The following is a 22,540-nucleotide window of genomic DNA, read 5'->3' as shown; positions in this document are numbered from 1 at the left end:
AAACCCGACACCGGGTATCGATGAGATTAAATGAGAAAAAGATGAAGAAGAAAGGCGACATTTGCACTAATCTTCAGTAAATAATCACGTAGGCAGAGAGCGATGAGACAGCTAATGAATTGCATCTCACATTCCTTGAAAAGAAAATGACAAGAAACAATGCCTGCTGAAAATAAACAGTCTCAATAAATCGCCGTACGTGTCCCTCCCACCATGCCCACCTCCGTGTCACCCTTGCTCTAAATAGAACGGTCGCGAACCTAGCGTGATCCCATTCGATCCAATCAGATTCAACCGCACAGCTGAGCGACAATTGTACGCTTAGTCGGTTCTGTGTGTGCGCGCAGCTGACCCGGGCTGATTAAAAGCTTCAAATTAGGTGAAAGAAATCGGGGGTTACAAATTCATATGAAAGTTTAATGATATTGCATTTTTTGGTTGTAATCATTATGCAGAATATAGGTGAATAACACAAAATTCCAAGGCAATACGAGATGCGAGGATGTAAGAAGTAGTATCCGAAATAACTTTTGCTCAGGCCTGATACGAGCAAGAGGCCCCGCCGCTTATTTGTCTAGACCAGTCATTCTCAATTACTTTTATTGAAGCTCCGCATTTCTTGTTGAGAATATTTACTGCTCCACTAGCGCTAACGAGCGAAATATTGCTGAGGGGCCCCTGAGCAGTGGTCTCGATGGGCCGGAGCCCCTTGAAGCTTTGGAATATGAGGATTTTTAAATGACCAAGGGGGATATAATTAATATCAATACAAGAAACACAAATGCAAACAAACTATACACAATTTATTATTTCTCAAATGATAAGTGACTTTTCACAACATACTAGTGATACCGGTAGTTCACGAGGGCATGCATACATAACAGCAGGCAATACCATGCGGCATTTATCTTTCACAACCTTGGATTTTAAATAATCGGATTCGGAAACAAAGTTTTTGATTTTCAGAACATGTTTAAAACTCCTACCTCTGTGAAAATTATTTGATGGTTAAAACTTACCCGACTTTCTTTTCGTGATGCCACATTAATATGCAAATTAAGAACTTTATTTCTTATTTGTATACACTATACACTGTTAAAAAAACGTGATTTTACAGAAAATAAACAGAAGATTTTGCAGAAAGCATTAACAGAATCATTCTGTAAATTCATAAAACAGGAATTTTTCTGTAATTTAACAGAACAGGTCTGTTTAAAAAAGGGGAAAAGGATGTTTTATTCAAGGAAATTTGTAAGATTCCATACTCCAAATACCAATTTCTTGTAAGATTACGCAAATCGGTAAGATTACAGGTGTTCTCGAGACTCTGCTGCAGGAACTTCTTTGATTTTTTTCTAACAGTGTATGTCACCACATTTTCCGATATGATATGCTTTGCCTGGTGTCCAAGTTGTAGATTAAAAGCATGGCTTGTCAAGTATAAGAGTGTTAAATCATTTTAAATGCTGCATCTGAGCAATTCCATCAATTTTCAATGTATAATCTGGAAATGCGAAATTACTAGTAGAACTAGTTGAAAACGTTATAGATATCCGACGAACGGGGCTATCAGATCACATGATCATAGAGATAATTTGTATACCTATATCGTAATTACTATTGACAGTCCCACATTAATTCATACACCAAGCATATGAAAACCATAACGTTAGAATGAATAAAAATAAAATCATTAGAGATTTAAGTTCAAAATATAACTGACTTGTTTTTCCATTTGTATAAAATTATCATCAAATGTCGATTCTTCATTTATTTTCCCCTTTTTTTCATACCGGCTCCCACGTGCCACTCCGCAAGGCTCGGTGCGCCACAAGTGGCGCGCGCGTGCCGCTATTTGAGAATCCCTGAGATTCTAGACGCAATGGGGCTACTTCTCTGATATACTTGTACCCATTCGACTATGGATGACTATTTGTTCCACATTACATTTCTTATTAATAGCAACTTAGTCTTATTGCCCTAATGTTAGACGTTATAATCTACTTACAGGGGCCGACCCTACTCTGATTTAAAAATGAAATATTAGTCATGAACTCCACTTTGACAAAGATGTGGTACAAACTGAAAAGAAGAACACTTTTTAATCTACGCATTTTCCTCCCTGAAGATGATTTCTCTTTTATTCCTTATGTTTTTGTTTTCATATTGTGAAATACTTCCTTTCTTGTTTTCATTCGATTTCATCTTTTTTCGCCGGCTATTTATTAAAGTATATTTTATTTCATCGATAGTTATGGAATATTCAGTCACTGTGAATAATTTAATATTTCATCATTGCAGAAACTACTGACTTATCCAAAGACGATAATTCTATAGAATCTCAACTTTATTCTGCGGCTAAAACAGGTGACCTTAAACGTGTATTGGAGATTCTGTCTTCTTCACCGGAGAAGGTAATAGACCTTTTGCGATTTGTTAAAAAAGTTCATTAATCTACATTCTTTATTCGTGAGCCTTAAATAAATTTAATTTTAATTTCCAGTTAAAAATATACGTATCTACAGATCATTGACATTATGAGATAAATCATATGTGAAGCATTCAAAGAAAGCACAACTGGTCGTTTTTAATTGGCCCCATTGTAATAACAATAGATCATATTAATACATATAAAAAAACAATGACAATATAATCATATCATAATTACAATTAAGTCCAAGAGAGAGAGGGAGAGAGGGGGGGGGGGGGTAAAAACAAATAATTACAATGCAAGGAAGGCCGTGTTTAGAGGTGTTTTGTATCGGAGAGTGTCATGTACGTTTAAACTGATTAAGAGATTCAGATAATTCAACAGAGTTAGGTAATGAGTTCCAAAAGAGTGGTCCAAAATAAAAGAAACAAACAAAAACAGATCGTCTAGTTAAAGCTGTACTTGACAAAGGAGGATGGTAACTGTTACAAAATAGGATTTGAATGGAATCTTAACGGTGTATGCAAAATGGTGCAAACCGTAGGTACTATCTGAAAATAAATGGTGTGGTACTCTATATCAGATTTTCAAATTGTGGGGCAGGAGATAAGAAAGGAGGTATATAGCCTTTTTCCATATGTAACTAACAGCGTCTAAATGATGGGTCTGAGTTCGTGTGTGTGAGGGTGGGTTTGTGTGCGTGCGCCGCATGTGTGTGAAGGTGATTGAGTGTAGATGTGTGGTGTAGATTGGTTGATGTGCGCGTTTGTCTGCATTACTTTCTGCGTGTTTTGTGTACTTCTATCGTATTTTTTGTGTATTTCTATATATCGTAATCAGTAAGTGCTTTTGAAATACCTAATATTGTGTATTGGATGTTTTACATTAGGTGAATGGGAAAGTAAATGGCATAAGTGCACTCCATAAAGCTTCTATTCATGGTCATCTAAAGGTTGTTAGGGCGTTAGTGGAGGCTGGAGCTGACATAGAAATAACTACAGATGATGGACATACTCCATTACATTACGCAGTTGAAGGGTATGTATCGACTCACGTTAAAACAAAGGATAGCGAAAAAAACATAATTGAAAATGATGTATTCGGAATCCAATATTTACCCAGGCATGCCAGGGTACGCTCGAGGAACTTATTATCCATTGATTTCTGCGAGTGCCGGGAAAAATGATTTCTTGATATTCAACAAGCCTGCATGAAGTGTAAGCTGCAATATGTCTTGCTTGTATATATGATATGTGATTTACCGAGTGTGATTGTTTGATAAAGGTCGAGGTCACCCCAGAAAAATGTTGATCGAAAATAGAGAATAATCAAACATGCATAACGCTGAAAATGTCATCAAAATCGATTGTAAATATGAGAAAAGTTATATTTTTTATTTTTTTTTCAATTCAATTCAAGTTTATTAAACCATGAAAATGTGTATATACAAATCATACATAATTATGCAAACAAAATATGGCTAGGACCATAAAGAAGCAAACTGCTTGTAGATAATATGCACAAGTCATTGATATGTGAATGACAGGGTCGATGAAGTCCCTAATTATTTCCTTATATTATTATTGTTTACATTATACATTATATTTTTTAAAGATTTAAAGGTGAAGTCCACCTCAGAAAATGTTGATTTGAATCAATAGAGAAAAATTAGACAAGCACAATGTTGAAAATTTCATCAAAATCTGATGTAAAATAAGAAAGTTATGACATTTTAAAGTTTCGCCTATTTTTAACAAAATAGTTATATGTTACATCCAAATGAGAGAGTCGATGATGTTACTCACTATTTCTTTTGTTTTTTATTGTTTGAATTATAAAATATTTCAATTTTTACGAATTTGACGATTAGGGCCTCCTTGCCTGAAGCACAAAATGTTAAAATAATGGAATTCCACGTGTTCAGGGAGGAATGAAACTTCATTTCACATGACAATGACGAGAAAATAAAAATATTTCATATGATAAAATACAAAATAAATAGTGAGTGGTGTCATCAGTTCCCTCATTTGCATACCGACCAAGATGTGCATATAACTGTTTTGTAAAATGAAGCGACATTTTAAAATGCCATAACTTTCTTATTTTACATCCGATTTTGATGAAATTTTCAGTGTTACTGCTTTATGAATTTTTTCTCTTTTTATTCAAATCAAGTTTTTGTTGGGGTGAACTTTTCCTTTAAAAATATTGAACAATGTGTGTGACAAAATGTTAAAGCAATGTGCAGAGAGATTTCTTTTACAAAACAATGAACAGAAAATCACAATATTTCATATTTCAGATAACACAATAGTTATTGCGAGATGTCATGAGTCTCTCCATTTGCTTACCAACCTGGATATGCATTTTACTCTTTCATGACATTAAGCGAAATTTTAAAAAATGCCATAACTTTCTTATATTCCATTAGAATTTCATTCTTGTTGGATTGTTCACCTTTTATTCAAGTAAACATTTTGTCGGGTGGACTTAACTTTAACTTGGCATAATAGCAATGGTGTCTTAAAAAAAAAACCGTGCCTATAGGCTAAGCCATGAACTCAAATATAATTATCCTAACGACATGGAACAGTTTTTATAAATCAATCATCTACGTGTGCCAAAGTCTATGAATATTAAAGTTTGGTATTGTAACATTACAGAGACGAACCAGCAGCTGCAAAGTTTCTCATTGAGAAAGGCGCTGACATTGATAGAGGTAGCACAAGACAGAGAAGAGCTATCCATCGAGCAGCTCATGGAAATTTTGTTGATTGCGCCAGAATCCTGATCAAACATGGATGTGATGTCAACGTGCAAGTATGTTATAATAAAGAACAATAATCATGATAGTGATAAATAAAAATGATAACTTTGCCGTTCTTTATCTTTTTATTCTTCTTCGTCTTTTGTTTTCTTCTTCTCCTTCTCGTCCCCATTCTTCTTCCTTTCCTTTTCTTCTTATTCTTGTTCCTGTTTCACCTTTCATTTGTATTTCCCTTCACATGTGTGTGCCTATTTAAGTTTTGTCAGACGTGTATAAATCAGATATGATTATTTACGTCTGGACTGATGTTTAAAGGGATGGTCCAGGCTAGGAAAAATTTTTATCTAAATAAATAGAGTAACATTCAGTAATATTCATTAAAATTCACAAACATTTAATCAAAATCGGATAAAAAAATAACGAAGTTATTGAATTTTAAAGATCTTCATTACTCTGATGAAACAGTTTTAGGCATGTCTACATTAATTTTCATTAGGCATCTTAGGTGGGCTGATGATGTTATATCCCCGCTTGTTCTTTTGTACTTTATTATATGAAATTAGGTTTATTCAAACATTTTCTAACAAAAACTAAAATAATTGGATTGACAACTAATTAAGTGCATTGATTATTTATTGTCTCAACTTATTTCATTATAATCGAGACACATCATTTACACATGTATGAAAAAATGAAACAATTATGATTTCATGTAATAAAATTAGTTAAGGGAAATTAGGGATATGATATCATCGGCCCTCTAAATTATATATCCATGACGATGTGCATATAAATGTTTCACAAGATATTGACAAACTTTAAAATTCAATAACGTTAACGTCACCATTCGAAAAACGTGACCGGGGCTGGAACCTAGATTTGTAACTTCCCCACATAGCTTGGATAACTATGATGGACCTGGAGGGACATCGCATATAGACCAAATCGCGAATATTCACGACGAAATTCACGACGTCGCCAATATCGTCGTCAGTTTGAATATTCACGACGAAATTCACGACGTCGTGAATTTCGTCTCCAATTTCGTCGTTAAGTTGTTATGCTTGCCTGGGCGGTATGCGGGTTGAAACAAATTCGCCTGCTGCTTATTCGTCCACTCACAACAGGGTCTACTTTCATTTAGTATAATGCAAGTCTGTCCATTAACTTTTCGCCTAACAACCATGGTCCAATAAAAAACATTTGGTCCAGTCATCACTTCGTCTAATCACCAGTTCGTCTTTGACCATTTCGTCTCATAACTAGTTGGTCTAATATCAATTTTATTTTCCTTAATTTCACCCAATTAACACTTAGTTCAAATAGACACATGGAATAAATGGCAATTGGACCAAAAAAGAGGGAAAAGAGAGGAGAAAAAAAGGGGAGGAAGACGAGTGAAAAAAATAAGATGAGGGGAAGACATGGAAATAAAAAGAATCGTTCATGTCACTACATCAAATTTTCGCTCGCGCTCGCATTTCCTATAGGTGTTCCAGGGGCGGATCCAGCCTTTTGTGTTTGTATAGACCTCCATGCATTTGCATATAATCATTGTCATCATTTCCAAGTAGCAGAATTTTCCCTGGGTCAGCACATTCCATCCCCTACCATGCGTGGTACCACATGTTTCATATGTATGAATAAAGCATTGTTCCTTGACCAGCAGAGAGAGCAGTCATGTGTGTATGTGCTACAGTGTTAAAGTAATGAACGCAAAACAGCCTTCGTCAATAGGGGGGGTAGACTGTGGGATGGACAAGGAAAATGTCTCTAGTTTTTCATTTCCGTGGGGCGGCAAATACAACCACGGTTCTTGGACATGATAATATGTAAAATATTATGAGTGAATACATGCACAATGTTGCCATCGGTAAATTCTGCTCCTGACCTCAAAACTAAAATAATAATATGCAAAATCGTACCATTGACTCGACTGGAAATTCCGCCATTCACCCCGTGTGTTAAGGACTTCCGTGAACGCGCGTAAGCGTGCACAATGCATGTAACCTCGTTCGCGTTTTATTTTTTTTTATTCGCTGTACATGATATACAGCGTATACAGAGTATACGATGGCGGATAAGATGTCGTCGTCTTCGTCGTGTTTTGACAGCGAAAATGACGATTTATCACTAGCAAATATATGCTACATGCACGTCTTACCCAAGGAAAGAGGGCCAGTAAATTCCTTTCAAGTAAAGAGCTAGAACAAATTTAAGCCTTTGCTGCATTTGTTGATGTAGACTACATGGGACTTCAGAATAAAAATAGCTATTCGTGCAGCAGAGAAGTTTGCGATTGACTTGCATGCAACCCGGCCCATCCCAGGGAGCAGTGGCTTAACAGTGCAGGGGGGGGGGCAAGCTATCCCCCCTGGCGGAGTTCACCGGGAACTTAAAGGGGAAAAAAGAAAAGGGGGGAAAGGAAAGGGGAAAAAGAGAAACTGGAAAAAGAAAGAAAGAAATACAGATAGATTGTCATGAAAAGGTGATTTTACTTTTTCTAAAAATAAGCATGCAAAATCATAAACAAAATCTTGTTTACCGTGGCGTACAGACCAAGAAAAAAAAGGAAAAGGAAAGAGAGAAGGGTGAAAAATATGTTATCTTCTTTAACATTATGTCAAAATCTGAAATTGGATTTTTGTAATAAAAATGTATAATTTTTTGCTCACTCGCATTGCTTTTTTACCCGATACACCATATCGCCCCTCAAAATGTTGCCCCCCCCCCTTTTGAGAAGCAAAATACTAAAATTTGTAATGTAAATATGCCATTAAAACAAAGGTGTGCCCCCTCTTTTGAAATTGAAGACCCTTTTTTTCGTGTACGAAATATACTTCATTTGTGGGTGAAAACCTTTATTTTTTTTGCTTGTCAATTGGTTGAAAATTTTTTTTTTTTTGGGGGGGGCTGGTCGAAATTTTCCTCTGAAAAATTAGCCCCCTTTTGGAAAATCATGGATCTGACCCTGATAAGACCGGAGATTTTTTTGCTCTTGCCCCTCCTGCATGGCCACCGACCCGTTACGCTCCTGCCCAGCCCGACAAGCATTGCAGCAAGATCCGAATGGATCAAACTAACGTTATAGATGTAACGCGTTACATCTTGCTCAGAGCCAGGTCAAACATCGTTCGTATCACCAGCATTCCAGCAATCAAGCTATCGAAGGTGAAAAAGATACAGAGGATGATTTTGAGATGGTGATCCTTGTTATATAGCGATCTTTGTCCATGCCAAAATTGTTTCACTTTGTGCTTTTGCATTTCATTCTCTGCAAAAGTGAAGCAGTACAAGCTTTGATGATATTTGTATAGGTCTAGATTTCTTAATTGAATCGATACATAATGTGACTCATGTCATGACTTAGTTCACCGCCACATTTACAAGCCTGAATAGAAGACGAAGTAAGTCATGAGTCACATTATTCATCGACTCAATTAAGAAATCTAGATGTAGACCTATACAAAAATCATCAAAGATTGCACCGCTTCACTTTTGCAGAGAGTGAAATGCAAGAGCACAAAGTGAAAACAAATTACCTTCGATCGCTTGATTGCTCAATGCTGGTGATATACGAACGATGTTTGACCTGGCTCTGGGCAAGATGTAAACGCGGTAGGCCTACATCGAACATCTATATTTATTTTGATCCATTCGGATCTTGCGGAAATGCTGGTCGGACGTCGGGCTGGTCTCCCGGGGCCGGGCTGCATGCAAGTCAATCGCAAACTTCTCTGCTGCACGAATAGCTATTTTTATTCTGAAGTCTCAGGTAGTCTACATCAACAAATGCAGCAAAGGCTTAAAATTGTTCTAGCTCTTTACTTGAAAGGAATTTACTGGCCCTCTTTCCTTGGGTAAGACGTGCATGTAGCATATATTTGCTAGTGATAAATCGTCATTTTCGCTGTCAAAACACGACGAAGACGACGACATCTTATACGCCATCGTATATTCTGTATTATAACGTATATCATGCACAGCGAATAAAAAAAAATAAAACGCGAACGAGGTTACATGCATTGTGCACGCTTGCGCGCGTTCACGGAAGTCCTTAACACACGGGGTGAATGGCGGAATTTCCAGTCGAATCAATGGTACGATTTTGCATATTATTATTTTAATTTTGAGGTCAGGAGCAAAATTTACCGATGGCAACATTGTGCATGTATTCACTCATAATATTTTACATATTATCATGTCCAAGAACCGTGGTTGTATTTGCCGCCCCACGGAAAGTCACAATTTTAGCGACCATCCCACAGTCTAGGGGGGGGGAATCATTTATCAGTCATATTTTCCCCGATCGGCCGCTCGAAGATGATTTTTGGTTTCTGTGAAGAGGGAGTCTTCTTAGCTTTATTATTACAATCAACTTAAATATATAATATCATAATCCTTAATTCACGACGAAATTGGCGACGAAATTCACGACCTCGTGAATTTCGTCGTGAATAATTCGCGACGAAATCGGCGACGAAATTGGCGACGTCGTGAATATCGTCGCCAATTTCGTCGTGAATATTCGCGATTTGGTCTATATGCGATGTCCCTTCAGGGCCACCATAGATAACAGCCGCACGCCACAACCCCCAGTTGTCTTTTTAAAGGAATGATAGTTGTGTTTCAAGATCCCCTTTTATTTACGACATGCAGGACGAACGGGGAGACACCCCTCTTCATGATGCAATCATCAACAATAGCGTAGATGTTGCTGAGCTGCTGTTAGCAGTTCCAAATCTTGATACAGCTAAAACGAACAAACGAACTATGACACCAATCCTGTTCGCCGCACTTAAAGACCGCCCGGAGTAAGAATGACTTCATTCCTGATTCGAAGTTTCTTTGTTTTTACCGATTGAATGATGTTCTTCAGTCAGCTCTGGAGGTTTCTGATCACATTTGAGGTCTTAAACAATGATCGATTAATTTACTTCAAGTATCAGTCCGTGTGTTAATCCACAAATTTGTCCACCCTCCCCCTGTAATTAATGAAAGTGAAATGGCTCAATCTAAATCCATGATTCCTAAACAGTGATTATAACTGATTTACAAAGATTCCGACCCGGAACTCAAAACTAAGTTTGAAATCAAATCTTGTTCATCGTGCCCATTTGGTGAATACGCACGTTTACTATTCAAAATCGTTACGAGTTAGACTGGTCTAGTTTTAACATTCTAAAATCTCAGATATTTAAAAAAACATAGTACTAATAAGTGTTATTGTAAATTTATGTTTCTGTCTGATACAGGCTTGTTGAGATGCTTGCACGCCACTCTCCTCCATCAATTCCGGTTACTACACCTGAAGGATTCAATATCCTGCACATTGCAGTAGTCAACAACCACGTTCAAGTCATGAAGGTGGTTTTGGCTATAAAGGTATCATACAATCACTTTAAATAATACTAATAATATGCATTTATATAGCGCAGCAACTATATATATATATTTTTTATTGCGCTGTAAGAGCTTCCTAGGTGCTATACATACTATCGGAATAGATAGGTTTTTAATTTTAACTTGAAATTATATAAATTTGTTGAATTCCTAATGTTGAGGGGAAGTTTGTTCCATAGTTGAGGGGCTGACATCAGAAATGACCTATCTCCTAGTGTTGCTTTAGTCTTGTGTGGAGTCCTTGTAGTGTGAGTGTATCTTGTGAGCTACGTAGATGATGGTCAAGAGATCAGGATTTCAATTCCAAGAGATCTGAGGTGTAACTTGGGGCTTGACCGTTAAGACCTTACAAAACTATCATTAGGATCTTAAGTGTGATTCTTTGCCGGACACTTTAAAGGTTAAACTCTGTGCATTATTAACAGGCTTTTACAATTCACTTCATTGTCTCTACCTCTGTCATTCAATCTGTTTATGAGCCGACTTAATTTCAATTTCGCATATCATCGACATGCATATTGAGGACCAGGCTTTGTCCGCCCACTAGGTTTTTCTCCTTATAGTGAAAAATGGCATCAAATATACTGGTGTATTAATATTTCTAACAAACATTTTTCCAAAATATCATTTTACTCATGCACAATCGTTTTTTTGCGGATGTGGGGTAACTTTATCACGATCATGGTAAACTGGGAACCAGGGTGGTCATGATTGGGACTGAAAATAATGTTTATCTTTAGGGTCATGGACTTGATCTGGATGCGAGAAACGTTAACGGGCTCAGTGCTTTAAATTTGGCCGCCGAAAATGGAATCTCTGAAAGCTTAGAGTACTTGGTGATGCAAGGAGCGGAGATCAATCTGCAATGTAACAAGGGCCATAGTCCACTTCATCGATTAGCCAGCGCTGTAAGAAAGAAAAATATGAAAGTCAACGAAACACAAGCGCTTAAGGATGTAAGTGACGTGACGTGACTTGTTGATTATATTACTTTCGCCTTGATGATCAATATTCGTTGCATGGATAACATCATTTTCTTTAACCCTCTTATAACAAAATTTGATTGTCAGTAGATAAAATGGAATCCTCATGAAATAGGGATCTTTTCGAAACATTAATACGTTGACTGATTGTTTTAGGTAACTGTTTCAGCGTCATAATTTATCTCATTTTTTCCTGCACATTCAAAGTATTTACATAATTCATCTGTACTGTTATAATTATTAATATTTTGTAATGATATTGTATTACTCTAAAACAGAATATTCATGTCAAGTGAATGAAGTTTGATAAATTCATTTCAATTCAATTCATCTTTTGGTAATCCCCAGCCCCCATTCCCTTTGAACCGCCCTTCCCTTCTCCTGGGTTAGGCTAAATCTGTTAATCGTGATCTAACATTTCATGAGTTCTAGTCGACTTTCAATACAGGTTTTTAGCTCAACAGCGTACGGAGGATTCAAGAAGAGAGTAAATTGACAATGCCTGTCAAATGACAATGGAAACATGGGAGGTGAATAGTTGAACCAAAACACTAGTTTCCCCTAAGTTCCGAGCTGACGAAGAATTGCAAATATGTCGTTTGTCCAAAGTCAGGGCTAAATTGCTGTTTTGATTCACCAATTTTTCAAAAAAAAAGTCTTCTTTGTTCTGTGTCATGACATGACGCAAAACGTTTTCACTGTTGTTCGATCCTCAGTACGCCGTTGAGAAAAAAAAACTCCCTATTACTCCTGCTTGATGACCCTTGTTTCACCGTTTTCATACAGATTCGGATGAAATACAAAGACGGCGGTGTACACACCAGTTCTGAAGCATTGCTCTGTTTTATGGTTCTTCATGGCGCCTCCATTGATATTGAAAATGGTTCTTGCCGTACCCCTTTATACTACATCGACGATCCAAAACTAAAAAGGACTTTAAAGCAAATTGCCCGAGATCAGTAAGAGAACTTTGAATAAATTTTGTAGTTTCTGTTGCAGGGCATATTTAGGGGCGAAAGGGCAATTGTTACTGTCCTATAGTCATAGTGAAAACAATAGAAAAGAGAGGAGGGGTTTCAAGTAAGAAGGTTGAGAAGAGAAAATATTAGAGATGATTTATTGATTTATAATGCGTCAAATCCACCCGGCAGAGTGCCCAATACGCGATGAATGAAAATAGTACACATGCGGTTTTGAGAATTCTTATTAGACCTCTTTCTCACTTAATTCTCTTACGGCATGGTCTGATAATTATTTTCAAGCCGTAAAAAACAAAAAACAAAATAGGGATTTATAGAATTTAAAGTCATTAATCAGGTGGATTTTCGGGTAAAGATTAATTAAATAAACAGAATTGCAGTCTCGTACTATCGGAGGGGGGGGGGGTGGTCATAATTCTATCATAATTACCACAGGGGCGCAGGGAAAGGGAACTATCGTAAAAAAAGACTTATCTAACACATTCATATGAATAATGGAACTTAAGGAGCGTAGGATTGTTCTTACAACTTTTTTTAATGTGTAGTAACATATAAAAATGAGAAAGATTGTTTTCATGTTTCCTACCAACGATGATGTTTCTTTATGGGAATTAGCCAAAGTATTTCAAACGCTGACTGTTCCTGTCGACAATGTATGTGAGGTCCAGGGGGCGCGTTTCATCAATATTTTCGTCCGACATGTTGTCAGATCTGACAACTTTCCTGGATTCTGATTGGTTGAGAAGCACTTTTACTATAGTAACTGTCGGATAAAACAGGACTTGTCAGATAAAACGTCTGACAAGTCCTTTCATGAAACACTCCCCAGGGCATGGAACGTTTCAGTTGCAAGTATTGAACACGCTTACGCGTTCTCTGAGCCGCGTTCTTGTTTCGAATAGTTACAGCCTCTTATGGTTTCTCGAAATGATTATATGTGAAATTCATTAATTTGAAATATATTTTCTGGAATCCTGTTCCAAATGAGAAGGGATGCCATTACAACATTAGCAGACTGAACATTTTGAACAAACTAGAAAAGAAAAGGGGCATTTATCAAAAGTAAATAAGGGTACATGTAATTATATTAAAATAGGCCTTTAATCAGATGTTAAAAAGGATGCTTTCCCATTATCAGAAGAAAACGAATGAGCTAAAGGGGGGAAATCTTCTTCTTATTTTTTTTTTGCTTGTCAATTTTTTATCCGAACGTACCCCCTAAAGTCACGTGGACCCCCCTTGAAACGTGTGTTGTCCACCCCCCTATAATTTAGGTTGATGACCTTTTTTTTTCTTTCTTTTTTCTTGCTTGTCTAAAATTTTTTGGGACGCTTGTCCAATTTATTACCTGTGTCCATCCCAAAATTTTAGGTGGACACCCCCTAAATTTTTGGGCTTCCGCCGCCAATGTTTCAACATGCTCAAAAGGGGTTATTTCATTTATAAGGGATGTACTTGCAGGCGGTAGCCGAAGGCTGAATAAAGAAATCGGGCGCCCATCAGGCACAAAAAAAAAGAGTGGGTTTTAAGGACAACTTATCTGATAAGAAGAACAGGCACTTATGAGAAGGCAAGAGAACACTCGTTAATACATAAAACGGGCTATTCTCAGGTGAAAGGGGCACAGAACACGTTCGTGAGCGGCACGTTTCTTTGGTAAAAAGGGGCATTGATACGAGAAAGGGCATTTACAAGAAGGCAAGGGGCACTTACACATGAAAAAGATTCATTCTCAGGTAAAAAGGACACAAAACACGTTTGTGAGGAGCATTAAAAAAGGCACCTAAACGACAAAGGGCACTCGGTAACACCAAAAGCGGGTCCACAATTGGAAGGGGCACAACACACGTTGGTGAGAGGGGCAATTTTTCTTGCGTAAAAAAAGGACACTTTTTCATTGCTTCAGAGATTTTTTTTGGGGGGAGGGGGGCACTATAACCCCCCCCCTCCCTTGGAACGCCAATCCTGCTGAATCATTGTTTATTGTACACACAAAATAAATGTAAAAATCATCAGATATTTCGGAGTATGGTATTTTGACGATTTCCAAACATGAATATTTCATCAGTTTTTACACAATCCATTGAACTGAGTAAAATGGATACAGTTGCCAAAAATAGAAAAAAAGACGAGATTACCTTTTTTAACATTTCTTTAATGCATACATTTACCAAACGGACAGTGTCCAATACACAAGAAATTCAAGTTTCTGTCACTACTAAATTGTAATTTTGTTTGATATTATAGGAATCCTGACCAAAATCTCATGGAAAACGTCGGAGAAGGTGGGGATTTTGGTATCGGGAGGCAGAACATAAAATCAGTTTCCGATGATAATCTTCGAATCCCGGACAATGGCGGAGAATTTGCTCAAAAATTAGCTACCGATGAAGATCCCCCAACAAGAAACCAATCAAAGGATTTAAAAGGTAGGGAAATGTTAAGGCCACCAAACACCTAACAAATGGTCTCCCCCTATCGGCTGGCAAAAACCGGGGAAAGGGAGAAAGAGCGTAGTGAAGTAAGAATTGAAACATTATTGTATATATTATATATACTATATATATATATATATAAAGAAATGGATGAAGAGAACAATGGTAGGCGTAGCTCAAATCAAGGTTCCCCAGAGCTATCTACCCTTTGAAAAAATTGGTGATGCCGAAAAAATGTCTCTGCCGGGAATCGAACCCGGGCCCCAGCTTTGAACGCCGGTGCCTTAACCACTAGACCACAGAGACGGGTTAATGGTTAGGGCGAGCCAGATGCGACTGACCGTCAGATAGACAGATTTTCGACACTATACCAATTATATTTTCCTTTGTCGGGTGAAGATGAGTTTTGAACAATGACAAGCCGCCACGCCTCAGCTGGATCGAAGCTATTGCTTTGATACAGTACACGTATGGGAGAAGAAATACAAATGTGTAAAGCTTTACATGTACAACAGCTTTTGGCAACTCTTTTTTATTTAAATATTGTAAAGAAATGGATGAAGAGAACAATGGTAGGCGTAGCTCAAATCAAGGTTCCCCAGAGCTATCTACCCTTTGGAAAAATTGGTGATGCCGAAAAAATGTCTCTGCCGGGAATCGAACCCGGACCCCCAGCTTTGAACGCCGGTGCCTTAACCACTAGACCACAGAGACGGGTTAATTGTTAGGGCAGAGACATTTTTTCGGCATCACCAATTTTTCCAAAGGGTAGATAGCTCTGGGGAACCTTGATTTGAGCTAGGCCTACCATTGTTCTCTTCATCCATTTCTTTACAATATTTAAATAAAAAAGAGTTGCCAAAAGCTGTTGTACATGTAAAGCTTTACACACACACACACATATATATATATATATATATATACATGTGTGTGTGTGAATGAAGTTATACATGTACTACAGCTTTGGAAACTCTTTTTTATTTAAATAATGCGTGAAAGAAATGGATATGAAGAGATCGCACCGGCGTTCAAAGCTGGAAGCCCGGGTTCGATTCCCGGCAGAGACATTTTTTCAGCATCACCAATTTTTCCAAAGGATAGATAGCTCTCGGGAACATTGATTTAAGCTACGCCTACCATTGTTCTCTTCATCCATTTCTTTCACACAATATATATATAAACATATATATATAATCAATCAATTAAATAATATATATACATATATACATATTACATATTAATATTGCATAAGTAATATATGTGCATAACTCTATAAAACATAACTTTCTCTTTAGGGCTTATGTGTTCACCCTTGTTGCACGCATTTTCTGTTTAATGGCATGTATAATCCTGTTTAAGGGGATTAAATGTTATTTTACAAATCCTGTTTTTAAGTCGTGCAATATACACCAAATATATTTCCTCACTATTCAAGTTTTATTATTATGTGTAACATACTTCCCCTTCAAGGTCTGAATATACAACAGTTATATTTGTCTGCTCTTTGTGAGTTCCTAAAAATCCTAAAAAATTTCAGCTTGCGCTTGGCGCTCGCATTAATGAATTCCTACAAAAAAATCCTTACAATGCTACATGTACTCTTCGGGTCTGAATTTCATTTTTTTTGTTACCTTTGTATTTTTCTTATGCCTATTATTGCGCTTGTTATAAATTGTTATATTTCTTGTATGCCCCCAGGAGGGGCCGTCAAGAAATAAAATCATTGTCATTGTCATTGTATCGTGTTCATGATTCAAATGACAAAGACTGTTCAATTTATTATGGTGTTACATAGCAATTCCTTAACGCTCCTATAATCGGAGATTATGCAGCTGCGCGCATTTTATATTATATGACTGTATGTTGACATCTTTTTACTCTTTCCTCTACCATTAAAAATTAAAAAGGGATGTAGTATCCTCGTCATATGTCCTTACTTGAAAAAAAAACCTTCGTCACTTTTAGGTTAAACTTTACAATCCAATGAACTTTTGTGCACTTATCGTGCATAATTTCCATTGATTGGTAGCATTGTGCTCGATTGTCTTTTAGTATGCCTATTGTTACGATATTGAATATCGAACAAATAACCACGAAAATTTTGATTATATTATTCTTATATACTTTTAATTATTTACACAAAACAAACACAACAAAATAGTACACTGTATACTGTATATAGTATACTCTTACATGCCTCAAAAAATCGGTATAAAATCCAAATTAGCGGCAAGGAATTCCTTATTAAAGTCCACAATGCTGGCAATGATGTTATTGAAGTTGATAAGAGTAACTAGTTAAAATGTCCGTGAAGACGCAGTTGATGATGAAAAACAGTCGATTCAGCAATCCATGGGTTTTATTCCGGAAAATGATACACTTCGGTTGACGGAGTCCAGCTGCAAAACTTTTCCCAAAATGTTCATGATTGGCATATTGCAATAATATATCCACTGTATACCAAGAGTTTTTGAATACTTGTTAATATGGATATCATGAAGAGTTTTGTTGACATTTTGTTGACATAGAACATTTAAAAGAAATTGAATAAGTTTTGTCCCAGGTAGCAATTGACGCTCTTTAGAATAGTTTTATGATACCTGACAGTAACACACGCGTTACTACTAAAAGAAGTGCACTTCTGCCAATAATTCCACCTTGGTCGATCATGCCAAATATATACATGTACATGTAGATTAATGTGTGACAATAGTAAATGAGATAGATTTAGATTTCAATGACGGACAAGCTGTCTCATATTTTTAAAGTTTAGCCAGTGCTTCAGTCGGAGCCGGAGGTGATGAAAAATCATATAATTTTGTTTATCCCAATTCATAAAATATTTTTAAAAATGGGGTGTCATAGTTTCTGCACATCCAGTATCATCTGTCTCAATATGCACATTACAGCATATATACAATGTTTTAGAATTCTCTACTTTATGTGCAGGGCATGGAAACCTTTGCGAAGACGATAAGACAGATCTTAGTATCGAATATGAATTAGTAAGGGCAGCTAAAATTGGAGACCTAAGACGTGTTTCAGAGATACTGTCATCTACACCTAAAAAGGTATTCAGTATTTCCTTTTATTGATGATCTCCGTCACAATGATATTTGTCCTTAATAGATGTAATTCCTATACTTAATGTTTTTAAAAGTACCATTTATTACATTCCACAGAACGGAGACCATTGAAAGACTACTTTAAGACTTAAAATTGGTGAGGTCTTACAGCGGTCTTCAAGATCACTGAAATTTGTCATCTCTGTGGAATGGCTCAGAAAGACCCCTCAAAGAACTCTGAAAGACTGATGGATATTTATTGTCTTACTGTTCTTAGACTCTTCCTACAGAGATCTTTCAATGGTCTTTCAGAGATCTTTTATGCAACAACTATCTTTCAGAATTCTATCCATGAACTTTGCCTGGTATTTCAATGATCTTTGAATAATCTTTCAAAGATCTCTCGTGAGTCTTACAGTGATCTCCACAAAAATCTTGAGAGACTGCCGACAGATCATTGAAAGACTATTAAGACCGTTGAAAATTCATCGAAAGACCGCTGAAAGACTGCTGAAAGACCACTGAAATACCATTTCCCTGTAAGACCGTTGTAAGACTTTTTGAACCGTTTCAAAAGGTTTTGGTGCCCATCGAAGACCACGAAGGCCACTGAAAGATTTACCAGCCGGGACTCGTATAAGACCTCGAAGACCATTGTAGGTTCATTGAGAGACCTCTTAAAGATCAACCAGAATTCATGGTCTTTCAAAGGTCTGTCAGCGTTTTTTTTCTCTGTTGAATGGGGGTTTAATCGAGATTAATTTCATCTCTACGGCGGCAACACAAGTGTGATCACGTTGAGTAAGCTGACTGAAAGTTTCCACAACATTTATGTATAATTCACGCCCCTATAGGACCGCAACACCACTTTTAATTTATCTAAGAAAATTAAAGAATACTGTAAGCGTTCTTGCTAAACGATGTATTTCTAACTTCCAATGATCTTCATGTATCTGCCTTCGGGATTATCGGTATAGGTAGATGTCAAAATTGAAGGCAAGAGCGCTCTCCATAAAGCATCCCTATATGGCCACCGTCACGTCGTAAAAGCATTATTAGAAGCTGGAGCTGACATAGAAATAACTACAGACGATGGACATACTCCACTACATTACGCAGTTGAAGGGTAGGTCCGTGTTCATGCAGAGCTGCCATCTGGTAGGAAAAACATCATAATCATTATGATTTTCTTGTCAAATCATGCCATTATGCTTTTGACCTTAATTATCACTCTTTTGAGGGCAAATGGTATTTTAACATTTAATACAATATAGTCATATATTTGGCAGTGGTGAACTCGTCTGAAGGCGGTCGATAATGGTCACGATTCGCATGATCGAGTAGGCCTATCTATGTCTTCATCCTTTTAGATGCTGACTTGATCTTATGCTTTTTTTTATCCTATTGGATTTATCATGGATTTACGCAAGAGAGAGAGAGTGTGTGTACTTGAGATTATTTGGAATCCGAGCCTTAAAAGAAAGAGGATTCATTTCTTTTAAGACTCTTTTCTTTATAAAAACCTCTTCAAAAAAAAAATTAGACATACCGCGTGTCGCGTATAATATTATGACTTTTGTCAAAATTATTACTTTTGAACTTCTGGATTACTATTTTTTTCTTTACTATTAAAGGCTGGCAGCTCTGTATGTCTTTCGATTGTAACAATCGTATATGGTAACCCTGATAATAGAATTGAAGTCGTTCGAAATGCCAGGATTTGTTTGATACGTTTTAATTTTTTCGCAATGAATGACTTTTGGAAAAAAAACTAAAATGATCAAAGTATATAAATAAAACTAACGATCGCACGAGGGGATGAACTAATGATATTAAAAAAATACTGTGGACACTCAACATTTATTAGGACAGGGTAAATTTTGGTGTTCCTGGCATCAAAATAACACATCTCATTATTAAATTGATGATAATACACATTTTATTGACTTGATGGTGTTGCGAAATAGTTGCATCATGAAACTGAAATTTTATATCATATTTGCAGAGATGAACCAGTAGTAACAAAGTGCCTACTTGAAGAAGGTGCCGATGTGGACAAAGTCGATGGACGCAGCAGGAGTCCACTTCATTGGGCAGCCGCGAAAAATCATGTTGATTGTGCTAGAATACTAATCAACCATGGATGTAACATCAACATTCAAGTACGTAATGATTGCGTTTTTTTCTACATGTATAATGCTTCATAGGGAAAATCAGATGAAATTATAGAAATCTTTTATATAATCAGTTATTTATTCTAGCTGAAAGGAACTGATGAGGATATTTTTTCCACAGCAACAAGAATAATATGTGTTCCAGCAAAATCTGAATCTTTTTCTGATTATTCTACTACAATGTAAAGGACTACCAAAAAGATACCCTCTTCATGACACCATTACCAAAGACAACGTAGATGTTGTAGAGCTGCTGTTGAAAGTTCCGAGCATCGATACCAGCATCGAGAATGGGAACAAATTTACCCCGCTTCAATTTGCAGTTCTTCTAGACCGAATAGAGTAAGTATATCTGTTGGATGTTTCGCAAAGCTCTTCGTAAGATAAATGCACGACGGGTGACCCTTAATTGACTTAATGAGATATTCCTATGTAGCTGACAGCACCTAAAAACGTTGCTTAACATATTTATGTTAAACCCACTCACATATAGTAATACCATGTGAACACCATGTTAAACATACCACAGTCAAATGGCGGAGATTTCTTTTTAGGACAGAGAGGGGCAGAACTCAAGATAAAAGTTTCTGATGTCACTTCTGGAATTATGTTTTGCAGTGAAGGTTCATTTGTGCACTGGAATTATATATATATATAATATATATTGAAATCGCGGTCAGTCAAAACGTCGAATCGCTTTTTCCTTATGGTCTTTTTGTACCGGGAAAATCTCAGCCGGTCAAACCGAAATTACAAGCACGTACATGTAGTTGTTTTGTAATATCTTCTCGGATCCTTAGTTTTGTGTAAAAATAAAGATACCGATGTCAAACAATTTTCTTTGTCTTTCCAACCATCTATTTTTCTAGCAATAAATATATTTTGTACTGCTGGGGAAGTAAGTGTGAAAATCGTAGTAAACTTTGAAGTCGATTTTATCAGAAATGGGTTTGCATCGTCGTATGTGTGATACGACGGTTCGGATGACCACCGACGATATTTATACAGTGCGTATCAAAAACAGGTTTAAACTTAGAAAAATTCTGTAAAATTATACATTTATAATATCCTGAAGATTTTTTTCCACATTTTAGCATTGGTACAGATCCATAAAAGCAAATGACGATATAACTGTCGAAAAATATTTCCGCTTGGGTGAGCACCACTCCTTTTGAAAAGTTAGCGAAAAATGATTTGCACAGAACAGAAATAGTTGTGCGAATAAAAGTAGACCTTTATACTGAAGAACACGTAGAATTTAGCTGGTGAAATTGCATTGAAGATATCTTTTACCTTTTAAATCTTGTTTCCTTGCCCAAAACACTACGAAGAGTGCATTGCACCCCACCCCACTCCCCCACACACCGAGGCCATCGTGACGATATTTGCTTTACACTGAACTGTGATTTACATGAAATGGCTTAGGCTTGATTTCCATTTTGTTAATCATTGTCAAGCTTGGGAAAGTGGGGAGAAACAAGCATTGAATGAAAAATGAAATGTAAACCCACTTTTTATGATAAAAACTTAGTGAAAAAATGGTGGAGATGTCTGATACACAGCAAAAACTGTGGTGTTAACCGGTGTACACAGAGGACCACACCAGTTATTTTACACCGGTGTTCAATTGGTGGTGTTAGTTTTACACATATAGGTGTTATTACACACATCTATGAATGTCGCATTTACACTCTGGTGTTATGTTCAATCTCTAGGGTGTGGTTCTCTATAAACACCAATTGGTGTCAGTTATAACACCACAGTTTTTACAGTGTATAAACTTTTGTTCAGATTCAGATATGTCCTCAGATCCAGCTGGTACAAAAAGGGTAAAGGTTGTGTTTACTAAGTGTTGAAATTTCAATATGGGTGGCGAAATTATTAAAAAATGCTTGAATGTATCCGTTTTATTTCAATTGACCAAAAGGCAAGGGAAATGTATGTTAAATGTTTCTCGGGGTAAGTTAGATTTTGCCCTTTCCTCAGCGTGCAACAGCGTGGAAACGAGCATTTCTGCTCGTTTCAGATTTCTGCGATCTTTACAAAAATGGACAGTGCACACTCAAGTGTAAACTTTTACTTTCATTGGATAAATGAGACTCAAACCCAAGATTATATGTAGAAAAAGTTGCCCACATGTTATTTATTTTTAATTCCCAGGGCTCTTTCAAAGTGTTAAGTTTTTGTCTCACCCGCATAGACTAGATGCGCCGCTTTTCCGACGGCGGCGGCGGCATCAACATCAAATCTTAACCTGAGGTTAAGTTTTTGAAATGACATCATAACTTAGAAAGTATATGGG

At 36.8% G+C, this 22,540-nt stretch overlaps 1 protein-coding gene across 1 annotated transcript in view; it reads left to right on the top strand.

The window, feature by feature from the left end:
• LOC121427900 (E3 ubiquitin-protein ligase MIB2-like) overlaps nucleotides 1–22,540 on the top strand; it is a 55,523-nt gene that overhangs the window by 16,573 nt on the left and 16,410 nt on the right. Inside the window, 13 exon segments of the mRNA XM_041624473.1 lie at nucleotides 2,302–2,414; nucleotides 3,321–3,469; nucleotides 5,095–5,251; nucleotides 9,858–10,012; nucleotides 10,454–10,583; nucleotides 11,342–11,557; nucleotides 12,371–12,543; nucleotides 14,812–14,993; nucleotides 17,949–18,070; nucleotides 19,042–19,190; nucleotides 20,070–20,226; nucleotides 20,427–20,439; nucleotides 20,442–20,580. Of these exon segments, the coding sequence (XP_041480407.1) occupies nucleotides 2,302–2,414; nucleotides 3,321–3,469; nucleotides 5,095–5,251; nucleotides 9,858–10,012; nucleotides 10,454–10,583; nucleotides 11,342–11,557; nucleotides 12,371–12,543; nucleotides 14,812–14,993; nucleotides 17,949–18,070; nucleotides 19,042–19,190; nucleotides 20,070–20,226; nucleotides 20,427–20,439; nucleotides 20,442–20,580 (1,855 nt within the window).

This window comes from Lytechinus variegatus, chromosome 14 (genome assembly GCF_018143015.1).
Source record: "Lytechinus variegatus isolate NC3 chromosome 14, Lvar_3.0, whole genome shotgun sequence".
NCBI lineage: Eukaryota > Metazoa > Echinodermata > Echinoidea > Temnopleuroida > Toxopneustidae > Lytechinus > Lytechinus variegatus.
Note: the sequence above shows the minus strand (reverse complement) of the source record. Positions and strands in the feature narration are given on the sequence as shown.